Source organism: Brassica napus, chromosome A6, assembly GCF_020379485.1.
Source record: "Brassica napus cultivar Da-Ae chromosome A6, Da-Ae, whole genome shotgun sequence".
Taxonomy (NCBI): domain Eukaryota; kingdom Viridiplantae; phylum Streptophyta; class Magnoliopsida; order Brassicales; family Brassicaceae; genus Brassica; species Brassica napus.
This window is the reverse complement of record NC_063439.1, coordinates 12042077-12055458: the sequence shown is the minus strand read 5'-3', so window position 1 is coordinate 12055458 and position 13382 is coordinate 12042077. Positions and strand designations below refer to the sequence as shown.

The following is a 13382-nucleotide window of genomic DNA, read 5'->3' as shown; positions in this document are numbered from 1 at the left end:
ATTGAATTCGGTTCGGTTCTTCGGATTCTGATTTATTGCCTAGCCCTAGATTTATCTATCTATATTTTTTATAAATGTCCCATCTGTGTATACTGACAACATTAGTCAACATTACATATCAAATTTGTTATGTTTATAGTCAATAATTAATACTATAATATCTCACTATAAACTCTTAGAAAATATGCATGTATATCAACTGTTTTCTTGTTTGTTATAGATAATTCATAATTACGTAAAAAGATCATAATATGTACATATATGTATATATACATTACTTAAGAAAATACTACGTACATGTCACATGTGATTTGAAATTTTGAACTATGGTATTGACGTCTGAAGGACAATTACTGTTAGAGTTGACTGAAACTAGTGCTATAGAGCATACTTCATTCAACCAACTAAACTACAACATGTCCTTATAACCAAATGAATAATTGAATTCAAAAATTTGTTGTTTTACTTAACCGAAAACATTTTAGGGGGAAAAATGTCAGAAATTCTCTTTGTGGAAAGTAAAGCGAGTGGACGACTCGAGACTAAACTCCTGACAAAGTGAATTCAATGGTCGGACAAGCGCTGGACTTCCACAGTAGAATACGCCTGAAACCATACAAATTCAGGTTTGTCATAAATAACTGCAACGAGAAAACTAGCTATTTTATAATCAAAACGTCTCGGATTTATACCCTAACTAAAGGCCAATTCTAGGTAGAAATGTTCAAAGAAAAATATGGCGAGATATTACTATTATTGATAGAGTTTTCTAGTTTATTTTAAACTTTAATTTTCTTTTGAATTTTTCTTAAGCAATTTTGCAAGAACGACCATACTAATTTTCATACAATGCAATTAATTGATTAATAAAATACAGCATAAAGGTAAAGACTTGAAAAATTCTCTAAGTTTCATACGTACATGGAATGATAGTTAATTAATGAGGGCCACACAAAACATTTTACCTGTAATACCAAAGAAAAAAAATAAGAGAACGCATATTACCTATGCGAGAAGTTTCGTGCTTGCTTGACAATTCAGAGAAAACCTTCCTCCAATTGGGTCTTGCAAAATGTGTTCGTATCTAAATCAGATTGTACTCATCCGTTTTAGTACCGATAAATTATAAGTATATAACTAAAGGTTAATAAAATTGTTAGTGGACAACAAAGAAAAAAAGAAAAGAAAAAGAAAACATACTCGGCTCTCAGAAACAATGTCAACACCGTTTTTGGCATGTTGAAGTTTTTGAACCATAGCGATTAGAGCAGATCTTGCATCTCCTGCTTCGTACATACTTGTTAAGTAGTTATGCATTTCTATCACATTCTGCCAATACAAATAGACAAACTCATTTAAATTAAGTAATAGATAACAAAAAAAACACATGTTCAATGTTCATAACATAATTAATATTTTTGGTCTAAGAATTAAGATGTTACTAATTACTACTTGAACTTATTAGTAGACTATCCGAAATATGTAAGATATTATATATAATATATGATATAAACAAAAATTATAAGAAGATCATATTTATGTGGTATTTTATGGTATTTGTGTAGTAAAGACTAAATTAACATAATAACTTACGTTTTTGTCATACACGGCGATATCATCCATAACTCCTTTGAACCATTCGAAAGAAGCTTGTTCTCTTGTCACCCAATAAAAATATGCTCTTTGTGGAAACTTCCTACCTCCATTTACACTAGATCCTCCTAAGCTCTCACTTCCTACACTTCCTTCGCCCCTTTGCCCCTACATTTTCAAATTTTCAAAACCACACCCCATTACTGATCTGTATGCTCTTCCTTTCTTCAAAAACTTTTTAATATGGTCATATATTACTTACGGGTTTTGGAGTACCAGGTTTGAGATTATTCAGCATGTCTTTTAGGATACTTATGAATGGGGTTGCACCAATCCCTAGCCCGATCAACAAAAGGATATCGAATTTCTCATAATTTTGTGCCGGAGCACCATATGGTCCTTTGATGAATATTTGTGGAAATCTGGTGAATCGGATGTTATTATGTTTCAATCATCTAATGCAAGAACAACCTCAATTGATCGGGTGATAAAAGATTTTTACTTACAAGATTTGCGATTCTTCAATGTGAGGATTTTCACCTCTTGCTCTTGTTTCCATCCTAACAAGATTATTTGGACCAGGTTTCGATGCTTGAGGTGGCTCGCATGTCTACAAGAAACAAGAGTTAACTCTTTAACCTTTAATTTGGGTTAAAAACCGTTATTGTTGTAAATTGATAAAAAGGGTAAAATATCTTTAGACGAAACAGACTAATTCAAATTGGCACGATTACATGAATAACTTGGTCAATGAGGCTCAAGTGCCCAAGTGAATCATACATGACGGGACCAATAACAGACTAACCGACAAGTTTGCTCAAATCGGACAAAAACAAACTTATCTATGTGTTATATACGTACATTCTATTTGTATTCACGAACTACTATTTCGAGGCCATGTTCATACAATCATACGTCATATGATTTACAAAATCAGATGTTAAAAATAGAAGTTACCTCGGCAAATCTGTTTCTAAGTTCACTTGTCCAATCTCCCAATGCTCTTATATGAACGCTCAAATATTCATCTCCGGGTGCAGAAGTGACAGAGAATGGATGCCTAGAACATTAAAATGATGGAAACATAATATTTATTTTGCGAAGTTATAATATAATGATTGGTTACATTTTCTTTAAGAAAAAGTATTCTTACCATTCGAATTTGGAGATGTCCGGGCACTTGACAAACATGTACATGCCACTTTTGTACTTGAACCCTTGAGGTTTTGTCATATAGAGTGCAAGAACATTACCTGAATATACGATAGCCTAGGCACAAAAAATCACGAGGAAAGCAAACACAATAAAAATAGCGATAGTTATACTTCATACATTTATAATTTAATAATGTTAAATGAAAACAATAACTTTCTTAATTAACTTACCTTGATAATGTGGACACGATGGTTGTGTTCTTGAACTCGCGAGAAAAGCCTTTCGCTCGCGTACAACACCATAGGTACAGCCACGTACATCCATGTCTAAATTCTTGCACACAACAAAAATGTTACTTAAACAGTTACAAAAAAAAAATGTTACTTAAAAAGAAAAAAAAATAACACACACAAAAGTCATTAACGTTTAGCTAATTTAAAAAAAAAGAGAGAGTATATGTTCAGTTTATACTTAATTAATACTAACGTACATTGGCTTTTGTATATAACAAACATACCGTCTTTTGGTACCACGGCTTCTCGATGATAAGAATGTAACCATGAATGATGAGAAGAGCGTAGACAACAACCAGCAAATGATGAGCATACCAAAATGAATTAAATCCAGCAAGAACATTAAACGGCTTAGGCAATTTCACAATGTTCCTTCTGAAGTAATGCATGGCGAGCGTGAAAGAGATACACATGAAGACGATCATCAGAAGTCCCGTAACCGTAACCGGGGTTAGCATTAGACCTAAATAGGTGGGTTGCTTGTGCCCCAAGAGTTTTCCTCCGTACTCAGAGTACACGTCGTAAGGACAAGTGCTTAGCCTGGGGTAGTTGCATAGCAAGTGTAGTGCCGTGTGTAGCAAGGAAGTGAGTGCGATCGCCACGGCTATCAACTTGTGGAAGTTGATATTATCGTCGAATGGGATCACGTGGCTCAAGAAAGAAGACCTGAGGAACGTTAGGGTTCTTCGTAAAACGGGGACCAAGACCAAAGCCATGTTGAATTTGAGCATTTCGGCGGTTCCTTTAGCGACGGAAACGCAACGCCCCGCAATGTTATAAAGAGGGTTCGATGAGAACTCGGTGTATTTCCAAGTGAAGAGGCAGGCGTTGACAACGAGCCACAATATAACGACCCAAATCTTCTTCCAGTGTTCGAGCATTAGCTCAGCGGTTACTGAAACGTACTTGCTCGTTGGCGTTCTGTAACGTTCAGGGATCATGGCTCGCGTTAGCGTTTCAGATTTCCTCACCATCTTTTTGTTGTCTGCAGGGTTTGCTACCATTCCTGTTAATAGCACCTCGAGTTGCCACATCTGGTTCATGTAAATTTATACAACTGTCAGAGTGAACATATATTTACTGCAATAGCCTTTATTTTACTTTTGAGTTTCAAAACAAATTATTGTTTATGTTTTTCAAAACCTATCTTATATATTAAAACATAAGTCACAACCTTGATTCATGTGTGATTTTTTAAAAAAATTGACAGACATATTCCTAGAAAGTATCTTACATTTAATCTCTAATTTTATCATTTAAATTTTGTGCATACCAGAAATTTTTATTAGGCTATCAATAATTGGATTTAAACAATAGATGATCCATTGAAATTATGGATTGTATAAATTAAATAGATATAATTTAATGTTGTAATATTATACTTCCATATGTTAATTATTTTAATATTTGTCGATGTTAACTTTTAAAATTATAAAGTTTTTTTTTAAAATAAGAAAACTCATATTATCTTACAATGATTAATATTTACTATATTAAACCAATGAAAACAAATTTAAAACTATATAGTTTATTTTAAAAATTAAACAAAAACTAAATGTTTAATTATTTACTCGATAATATAAATCTATGAAGCGAAAAGTTTAATTTTTTTTTAACTTTCTAAATTTGTAAAATATTATAATATCTTTGAATATGACAATAAAACAATATTTTACTAATCTTTATATATATAGTTACAATTTTAATAATGAAATAATAATCCAAATATATATAGATATAGAAAAAGATACAAATACATGTGAAAGTTTGAAAAAATCTATTCAATGAAAAAAATATACCGTAAACTTATTATGTTTCAAAATTTGATATACATATATATATATTATAATATATATCAATTTAGAATTGAAAAAAAAATTATATAAAAATAATTGAAAACAAAAACCCGTGCGGTTGCGCAGATCGAGATCTAGTTTTATATTAAAATGAAAATTTATTTTGTGGATTAAACCAAAACCAACCACTACAAAAAATAATGTAACAAATTCTTAGTAAAAATGATTTCTAATCAAAACATTAAATTTGGTTTAAATCTAAAACGGAAATAAAGTTGGTGAATGCTAATTTTTTTGGTCTAAAACATACATAGTTTGTTTTAGCTGGTCGATCAGGTTTCATAATTCTGTTAACTTAATTTTTATCATATGATTGATAACTTCGAATTGATTGATCAAAGCCTAGCTCCAAAACTATGAATGTGGATGTTAAAAGGGCTAATATATTATGAACCGTTAATCTCATTAGCCAGTTGATCTAGTTTGAGGATGAAAATGACAATAAGATGGAAACCTCAATGTAACCATGGTGATCAGGGTCAAGTTCCTCCATGATCAAAGAAGCATAAGACGCAGCGTTCTTCTTGAGATTCGCGAGCCTATTAGCCGATGCACTCAAGACCATCACCTCTTTAACCTCTTCTTCTGTTAGCTTCCCATCTCCGTCCTTGTCACACCTAAACCACAACTGTTAATTAATTCATTTGCTATATTTTTTTTTTTCATAATGAAGCCAAAAGAACAAAATTTGGTTTTACATGTCAAAGAAGATCTGGAGGCGACAATCTAGATCTTTCTTGATCATATCTTCCCAAAAGAGCTTCAATTGTTCTTTATCGATCCCATTTTCGGTGTTCATTTGTCTTCTCCTACTCAATGCTTCGTATACTTCTCCCGCAAACTCCAATGTATCTCCCATTCCTTACACACACACACACACACACATTATTATAAAATCCAAAATATTATATGGTCACGTGAAAAAATCAAAGTATCTATAGTTATACCGATGCAAATGCCAAATTTTTCCTTGGGAAGCTTTCCATCAACGGCGAACTGATTGAAACGGTTCTCGATGGATCTCCATGAGTCACGTTCCCGTCCTGTGACGGTCCGATCAAGGAACCGGAGACTCTGTAGTCCCCTAGCCGCACTAGACGTGGTCCTCTCAACTCTTTGTGGCCCTTGTTTCTTTTCTAGGGCAACAGGTAGCGTAGGCCCCAAGTTTCCGCTCTTCCTCGTGTTATGAAGACCGAGATTACCGCTCTTTTTAATCGATCTGATTATTGATCCCACACCGAGATTCCTCGACACATTTTTCAAGATCCCACCTCCACTACTCTCGGCATTATTGCTATTGGTTGTGTTTTCGCCATTTGGATCTATCTCGACGCCCTCTAACATCTGTTTCGAGGAATCTACGTTCCTGTTGTTTTTCATATTGGCTTATAGCTTCTTTTTCTCCGATGATTTACCTGTAAACGCTCATGAGGATATTCACTTCTACTACTTTTTGTTCTTCTGGCCGAATAGATCCTTGTTTTTTGGTTGGTAAAGTATCATGAGAGATCTTTATATTTTTCTCTCTCGTTCTCTCTTTGTTCTTGTGAATTCTTGCTCCTATTCTTTTTTGGAGATTTCGCGTAGGTAATTTTACGAGCTAAGACTAAGAATAGCCTCCTCATTTTGTGTTGTTTGTAGCATTATGCGTAGTCTATTTGGTTGGGAAGAGTGACACATCAAAAGTTACTAAATATAGAATTTCCCAAGGAAAGTTAAACTTTTAGGTCAATCACACAAAAGTCGCTACAAGTATAATGAAATATCGAACGAATGGAAACTTATACACACAATAGATCAATGTTTTCAAAACAAATTTAAGAAATAAACCCGTTATTAACTAAAGGTGTTAGACATAACACGAACCATATCTGATCTATAATATAATGAGACAGTTTTCTCTTTTTTGAAGCACCACGTCAGCAAGTTGTGGGACCCACGCTTTTTTTTGTTAAATATGTTCTGTTATGGGCTTCGTGTTTGTGTTGTGTTATGGGCCATTATAGATTTTCTTTTGTGGGCTTCACCGGCCGTAACCGGTCGTCGACAAAGAAATCTTTCAATTTTTCTTTGTAAGCAAAAAGATCTCGAAAATACGAGAGAAGACATAATAGTAAGTCGTCTAAAGTTCAAAAGTTAGTTTTGCAATTGACCGGATTGTGTCAGAAGTTTAACTTTATCTAGATGACTTACATGGAAGTCTTCCGGTGTAAGACTTCCATGTAAGTCTTCTGAACTCTCGGTGGAAGTTTTCTTACTGTTGGTGAAAGTCGTATCAGGTTACTTTTGCAATTGAAAAATAAAACTTAAATATTTAATTTTAATTAGATGACTTTCATATAAGTCATCCGGAAGATGAATTACACGGAAGCCTTCCAGAATTTTTTTCGAGATTCTGTTCAAACCTTGGTTATCACAGAAAACTTTCGTGTAAGTCTTCTGCCGGAAGACTTACATGGAATTCGTCTAATTAAAATTAAATATTTTAGTTTTATTTTTCAATTGCAAAAAGAACCTGAGAAGACTTCTATGTAAGTCGTATAGTTAATGTAATATTTAAGTTTAATTTTTTTTATGGAAGACTTCCATGTAAGTTTTCTAGAAAAAGTCAAATTTCTGACACAAATCGGTCAATTGCAAAACTAACATTTTTATCATAGACTACTTACCGGTAAGTCTTCTCTGGTATTTTGAGATTTTTTTCAAAAACAAAAGTAAGCCGATATTTATAAAGGAAGACTCCCAAAGAAATCTGTTGTAGAGTAGACTCCCAAAAAAGTCTGATGTAGAGTAGACTTTTATGGAAGTCTTCCTTTGTAAATTTTCAATTGGAAAAATGACCTAAATGTAAGACTTCTTGGAAGTCTTTTGTTGGACGACTTCTGTGGAAGTCTTCTACGTCAATGTTTAATAAACTTTCATTTTCTCTAAAATTATAAAGGGTTTTTAACATTTTCTTGTTAATTCATGTATATTACTCGATATTGGGGCTCCTGATTGAAATTCATAACTTAATTGATTTTAATTATGAGGTTAGCAATATACATTTTTATTAATGTTTCTAGCTAATTCGAGAAGATTTCCACTGAAGTCTTTTACGTTAGCTTTTTGTAAATTTGTTAAGTAACTTTAAGATATTTTTTAAACTTTCAAAAATGTTAACTAACTTCAAGATTATCAAGTTATATGGTTTAATATGTCTTCTTAGATCATAAGATATGCTTTTAAATTTTCATGAGATTTAAAATTTTAATTTTCACTTAAACTTTAAGTTTTCCGCCTAAATTTTAATTTCCCACTTATATTATATTTTCCCGCTTAAAATTAAAGTCTTCAGAGAAGACTTCCTGAAAGACTTCCCGGAAGAATTCCGAAGACTTTCCGGAAGATTTTTCGGAAGACTTCCGAAGGCTTCCGAGAAAACTTCCCAAAAGACTTCTATTGAAAGTTTTATATGTTTGAACTTATGTAATGTTTGATATTTTTTTAATTTGACTAAGTTTACTTAGAAATCTTCTCCCTTAGTTTTAGTAAATTTGATTAATTTTTTGTGTTATTTTGTTTTGCTATTGAAGTTGTATCAATAACTTAATTAAATTCAAATATTTTTGGCAAGATAATATTGTAAACATAAACATATTTACCACAAAAATCATTTATATAACTAAAAGAGTACAACTAAAAGAGTACACACATAAATCACAAAACATGCCATAAATAAAACTATTATACATGGAGTTAGAGATTATTCCTCCATAAAGATAAAGTTGGACTCCACTTGACATGGGAGAAGCTACATTAGAAGACTTCCAAAAAGTGTTCTAGGGAATATGTTTTAGAAGACTCTGTCTAGTAGAAGTCTTCTAGGGCTTATATTTTGGAAGACTTCCGAGAAGATTTCCAAAATCTGGCTCAGATCTCAAAACTTGCATATCCAAAAACGTTCAAATGACTCCAAAACAGAGAAAATGAGTAAAAATTAGATAGATTTATTTTTATAGAACACACAAAATTGATATATATATATATATATATATATATATCTTTAAAAGAGCAGAAGATGAGAACCATGTAATAAAAAACTTGCAAGAACAAGATAAATTAGTGAGAAAGACATGAGATAAAAAAATAAAAAATTGATATAAAGTTTGGTGTTCCCAAGTTCAAAAAGATTAGAGAGTGTTAGTATGAGAAAAAGGTAAGAGCTTTGTGCAACAAGAGGTTACCTAATGAAGAAAAATCACACATGGAAACTTACCAAAACGCTCAAATCTGTTATGATAGAAGAGACATGAGAGAAGACTCCACGAGAAGACTTCCAGCATGAAGTCAGTCTTCTGGTGTATAATATTTTAGAAGACTTCTAGAGTCTGACCCTGATCTGGAAAACTTGCATATCCAAATCCATATCTGAAAAAACCTGTATATCCAAAAACGTTCAAATACCCATATCTGAAAAACCTTTATAGAACAAAAAAAAAAATAGATATCCAAAATTTATAGATTTATGTTTAAAGAAGTGGAAGATGAGAACCATATGATATAAAATCTGCAAAAACAAGATAAATTAGTGAGATGAAACAAAAAAAAATGAAAAATTCATATAAGATTTGATGTTTTCAAGTTCAAAGAGATTAGAGAGAGGTTTGAGAGTTTTATTGGGAATCATTACATTTTTGTTGCAGCCATTTGAGAGGAAAATAGAGAATATGTACATTTTCCTTATATATGGAGATAAAAAAATTTCATTTACGTTACATATTTTCGATTCAGAAGACTTTTAAAGAAGTCTTCTACCTCTAAATATACTACTCGCCCAGAAGAAGTCTTATAGACCCTAAATTTATACACTAAACTGAAATAACTAACTAAATAAAAGAACACTTCACTAAACTTAAAATATATTTTGAAATTGTTTAATATACACGAAACTAGACATATATAGGTTAAATTTTAATTTTTCAAAAATGTTAAGCTTCCAAAATCTAACCTTAAAAAATACAAACAATACTACAACATATGTTACCAAGCCTTAAACCAAAGAATACTATGATTCACTACATTCACTTATATGTGTTGAAAACTTTTCAATTTTACTATATCATAATTTATATCATTTACAAATCTTTATAATACATGATTTAATTTTCCCCTATTAAAATAATTTTAATAAAATTTATAAATTATTTTTAAGATCAACAATATGAGAAGATTTTCTGCAGAAGACTTACAAAGCCTCCAAAAGACTTGTAATTTTAATTGTTTGGTCATAAGAGGTGACTTGTAATTTCACTAGCCTTTTGAGTTAGTTTTTCATTTGCTTCAAGTTAAGGTATACATTTGTGTTTAAAATCACGTTATGGTCATATTTGGCAATTTCTCCAATAAAAAAAATCTATGAATGTGTAGTCGATAAATTCATCTTACGGGAGACGACAACAATATGAAAAAAATATGATTAGTAAAAGTTTGTTTGGTAAAACCGTAAGTCATTGGTTATTGTCTATCAAATTTTCGATTTATTTACATAGTTTTCGGAATATCAGTAACTAACCATGGTTGATATATAGTAATAGGGTTATGTTATGAATATTGGTTGTATATAATAGGTTAAGTCTAATTAATAGGTCCAACAATTTTTTTATAGTAGATTTCTAGAATGATAAGTTTGAATCTTTTTATATTTTATTATGGATTATGTATATTTATTTTGTTAATTATTATGTTGTTGTATTTTATTGTTTAATATAAGTTATTAGTGCATTTAAATTTTCAGCTAATTTAATTATTAATTTTATGAATTTAATGATATTGAAAAGTATAAAGTTATAATATATAATTTTATTAAGGTAAAAATGAAAACTTGTAAAAGTGAGGGACCATTTATAAAAAAAATTCAACTTTAAAAATAGAGTAAATGAATAGTCTTACTCTTGTGGGCTTTTTTCTGTAATTTACTTTTGTTTTTGAGCTTTGTACTTGGTTTTGTTTAATATTAATAAAGATGGTAAAAAAAATAATGTACTCTATTTTTTTTTTAACTCTGAGAAACAAAAGAAGTAGCATAGAAGCAAAGACAATGATCAAAGATCAAAATAAAATAGAAACATAAACCGAGCCAAAAACTCATCCATGTCGACAGCTCCAACAAACCCCACCCATATCCTTATCATCATTCCATAGCTGGTAAACTCACAGTCTTCCCTCCATAACCCTGCTCCTTCACATACCCACGTAAGGAAAACGTAATTTCACACACCACACAGTTCCTCACCTCCTTGCCCTGTCTTCATCAAGAACCCGTCTCAACCATTCCGGCTCTCCTTGTGCCACATAAGACTGTAAGCGTTGCTCCTTTGTCACACTTCTCGCCATCAAGAAAGCACATTTATTTTCCTCTCTTGAAATAGACTGCAGCTCCCACTCACCTATCCTCTGTAACACCTCAAGAATCTCCGCACCATAGCCCCTGAAGGCAGGCCAAGCCCGAGGTCTCGTAATCGCACCCACCAAATCAGGAGCTTCTACTTCAAAAAACACCTTATTTATCTTATGAAAAGCCATGCTTTCAATCGCCCACACAAGAGCAAGATGTTTAGCTTCTACTAATGAGTCAATTCCACTAAAAGCTCTCCTGCTATGCAACTGAACCACCCCTCTGCTATCTCGAGCAAACCAAGCCGCCCCAGCTAGTTTAGTACTTTTAGTCCAGGCGACACCTACGTTGCACTTTAAAAAACCAGCACTAGGAGCTTTCCACTGCACCTTACTATTCCTTCTGCGACAAGTCTCCTCATTGTTCACCGTGGGGAGATGAACCTGAAACCATTGTCTTGCATCATCTTTAATTTTCTCCACTGTAGCCTCAACTGCGTACTCTTTACCTTCAAACTCAAAAGCATTCTTATTTTTCCATAGCATCCAGAGGACCCACGGGAAGATACGAGTAAGAGCATCAGGGAGCTCCTTATTCGATTTGATTTCCAGTAGATAGGCAAAATTCTCCAGTAAAGTTCGGTTCTCAAAACCTCTGGGAGGAAAAGGGAACCCAATTTGTGCCCATAGTAGCCTCGCAACCGGACAAGAAAATAAAATATGATTAATCGATTCACTCGAAAAACCACATCTTTGACATCTTGAGTCAATCTTCATCCCCCTAGCAATCAACTCATCCGTCACTGATAGTGCATTAGATAAAGCTTTCCACAAGAAAATGCGAATTTTTGGCGCTGTATTGACCTTCCACACTTTACTCCTGAGCTCATTCAGAGAAGGTCTTGCCAATGCCTCCTTGCGAACCTCCGACTGATCCAAAGAACAGGCTAACCAGTACCCCGACTTCACTGTGTATGCTCCCCATCTGTTATGCACCCACTCGTAAGCATCCTTCTCCCCCATAGCCGGTTTCTGTTTCAAAATCAGTTTTATATCCGCATCAAAGAAGTTTTCTTGTAACTTTGCCAGGTCCCATGTCTTAGTTTGAGGGCAAATCAGATCACAAACACGCAAGTCCAGATTGAAAAGGACAGGTTTCCTCAGTGGTGCCTTCGGAACATCATCAAACAACCACTTATCCATCCACACATTGATATCCTCCCCTGATCCAACATCTCGACGAAGTCCTTTTTCCAACAGTATCCGACCAAAGATGGTCTAGATCCCAGACTAGCCGATAAGAAATCACCATTAGGATAATACCTGCTACGCAGGTGTTGGAAGTAAGCTTGAAGTAACTTGAAGAGCAAGTAATCCTAATCTCATCTTGTTTTGATTATTTATAAAGATTAGGAAATACCTTAATAATGTTAAGTCTATTAGAAAAAGGAAATTATAACCCTATATAAGAAGTTGCAGACTTGTTGCAACCTGAAGAGATTTTGGAGGTGATTATATTAGGGTTCTTGAGTTTTGAGTGATTTTCTCAAGAGATTAATAAGAGAGCAAGTTCTTATTAAACCTATTCTACAATCAGTTGAAACTATATTTGGTATCAGAGCTTCTAGGGAAGAACTAACGATACAACAAACATGGGAGACATTGTTGTGTCAAAGGCAAAAGAAGGAGGAGGATCCTCTAAGATAAGTTGTCCGGTCCTTACTGAAACAAACTATGCGGTGTGGACGATAAGGATCAGATTAGTGTTGAAGATAAACAAAGTTTGGGATCTGGTGGAGAATGAATCAGATGATAGTGAAAAGAATGACCTAGCTACAGCTCTAATATTTCAGGCACTACCCGAGACGCTCATATTACAATTGGGAAACTTGGAGACGGCAAAGGAGGTTTGGGATGCTATCAAAGAACGATACTTAGGAGCTGATCTAGTTCGAGAAGCAAGATTGCAAACACTAGCATCTGATCTTGAGAGATTGAAGATGAAAGACAAAGACACCATTGATGATATTGCTGGAAAATTGACCGAATTGTCATCCAAAGCAACCGCTTTAGGAGAACCTATTGAGGAACATAAGCTTATAAAGAAATT

The 13382-nt window shown here is 33.2% G+C and overlaps 2 protein-coding genes across 2 annotated transcripts; both read right to left on the bottom strand.

Annotated features, from left to right (window-relative positions):
- Window positions 1-237: 237 nt before the first annotated feature.
- LOC106351681 (putative respiratory burst oxidase homolog protein J) lies at window positions 238-7078 on the bottom strand. Its single transcript, XM_013791445.3, has 13 exons — window positions 5845-7078; window positions 5596-5758; window positions 5352-5514; window positions 3266-4075; window positions 2979-3074; window positions 2747-2862; window positions 2551-2653; window positions 2100-2203; window positions 1856-2015; window positions 1594-1761; window positions 1201-1329; window positions 1006-1084; window positions 238-606 (listed from the first exon to the last, which is right to left on the bottom strand). Exons 1-13 carry the CDS (start codon window positions 6275-6277, stop codon window positions 497-499), a joined length of 2634 nt encoding a protein of 877 aa, XP_013646899.1. The 5' UTR covers window positions 6278-7078; the 3' UTR covers window positions 238-496.
- A 4089-nt stretch (window positions 7079-11167) lies between these two features.
- On the bottom strand, window positions 11168-12475 carry LOC125609939. The gene has a single exon (XM_048781563.1). The coding sequence runs from the start codon at window positions 12473-12475 to the stop codon at window positions 11168-11170; it is 1308 nt and encodes a 435-aa protein (XP_048637520.1).
- Between the last annotated feature and the right edge of the window lie 907 nt (window positions 12476-13382).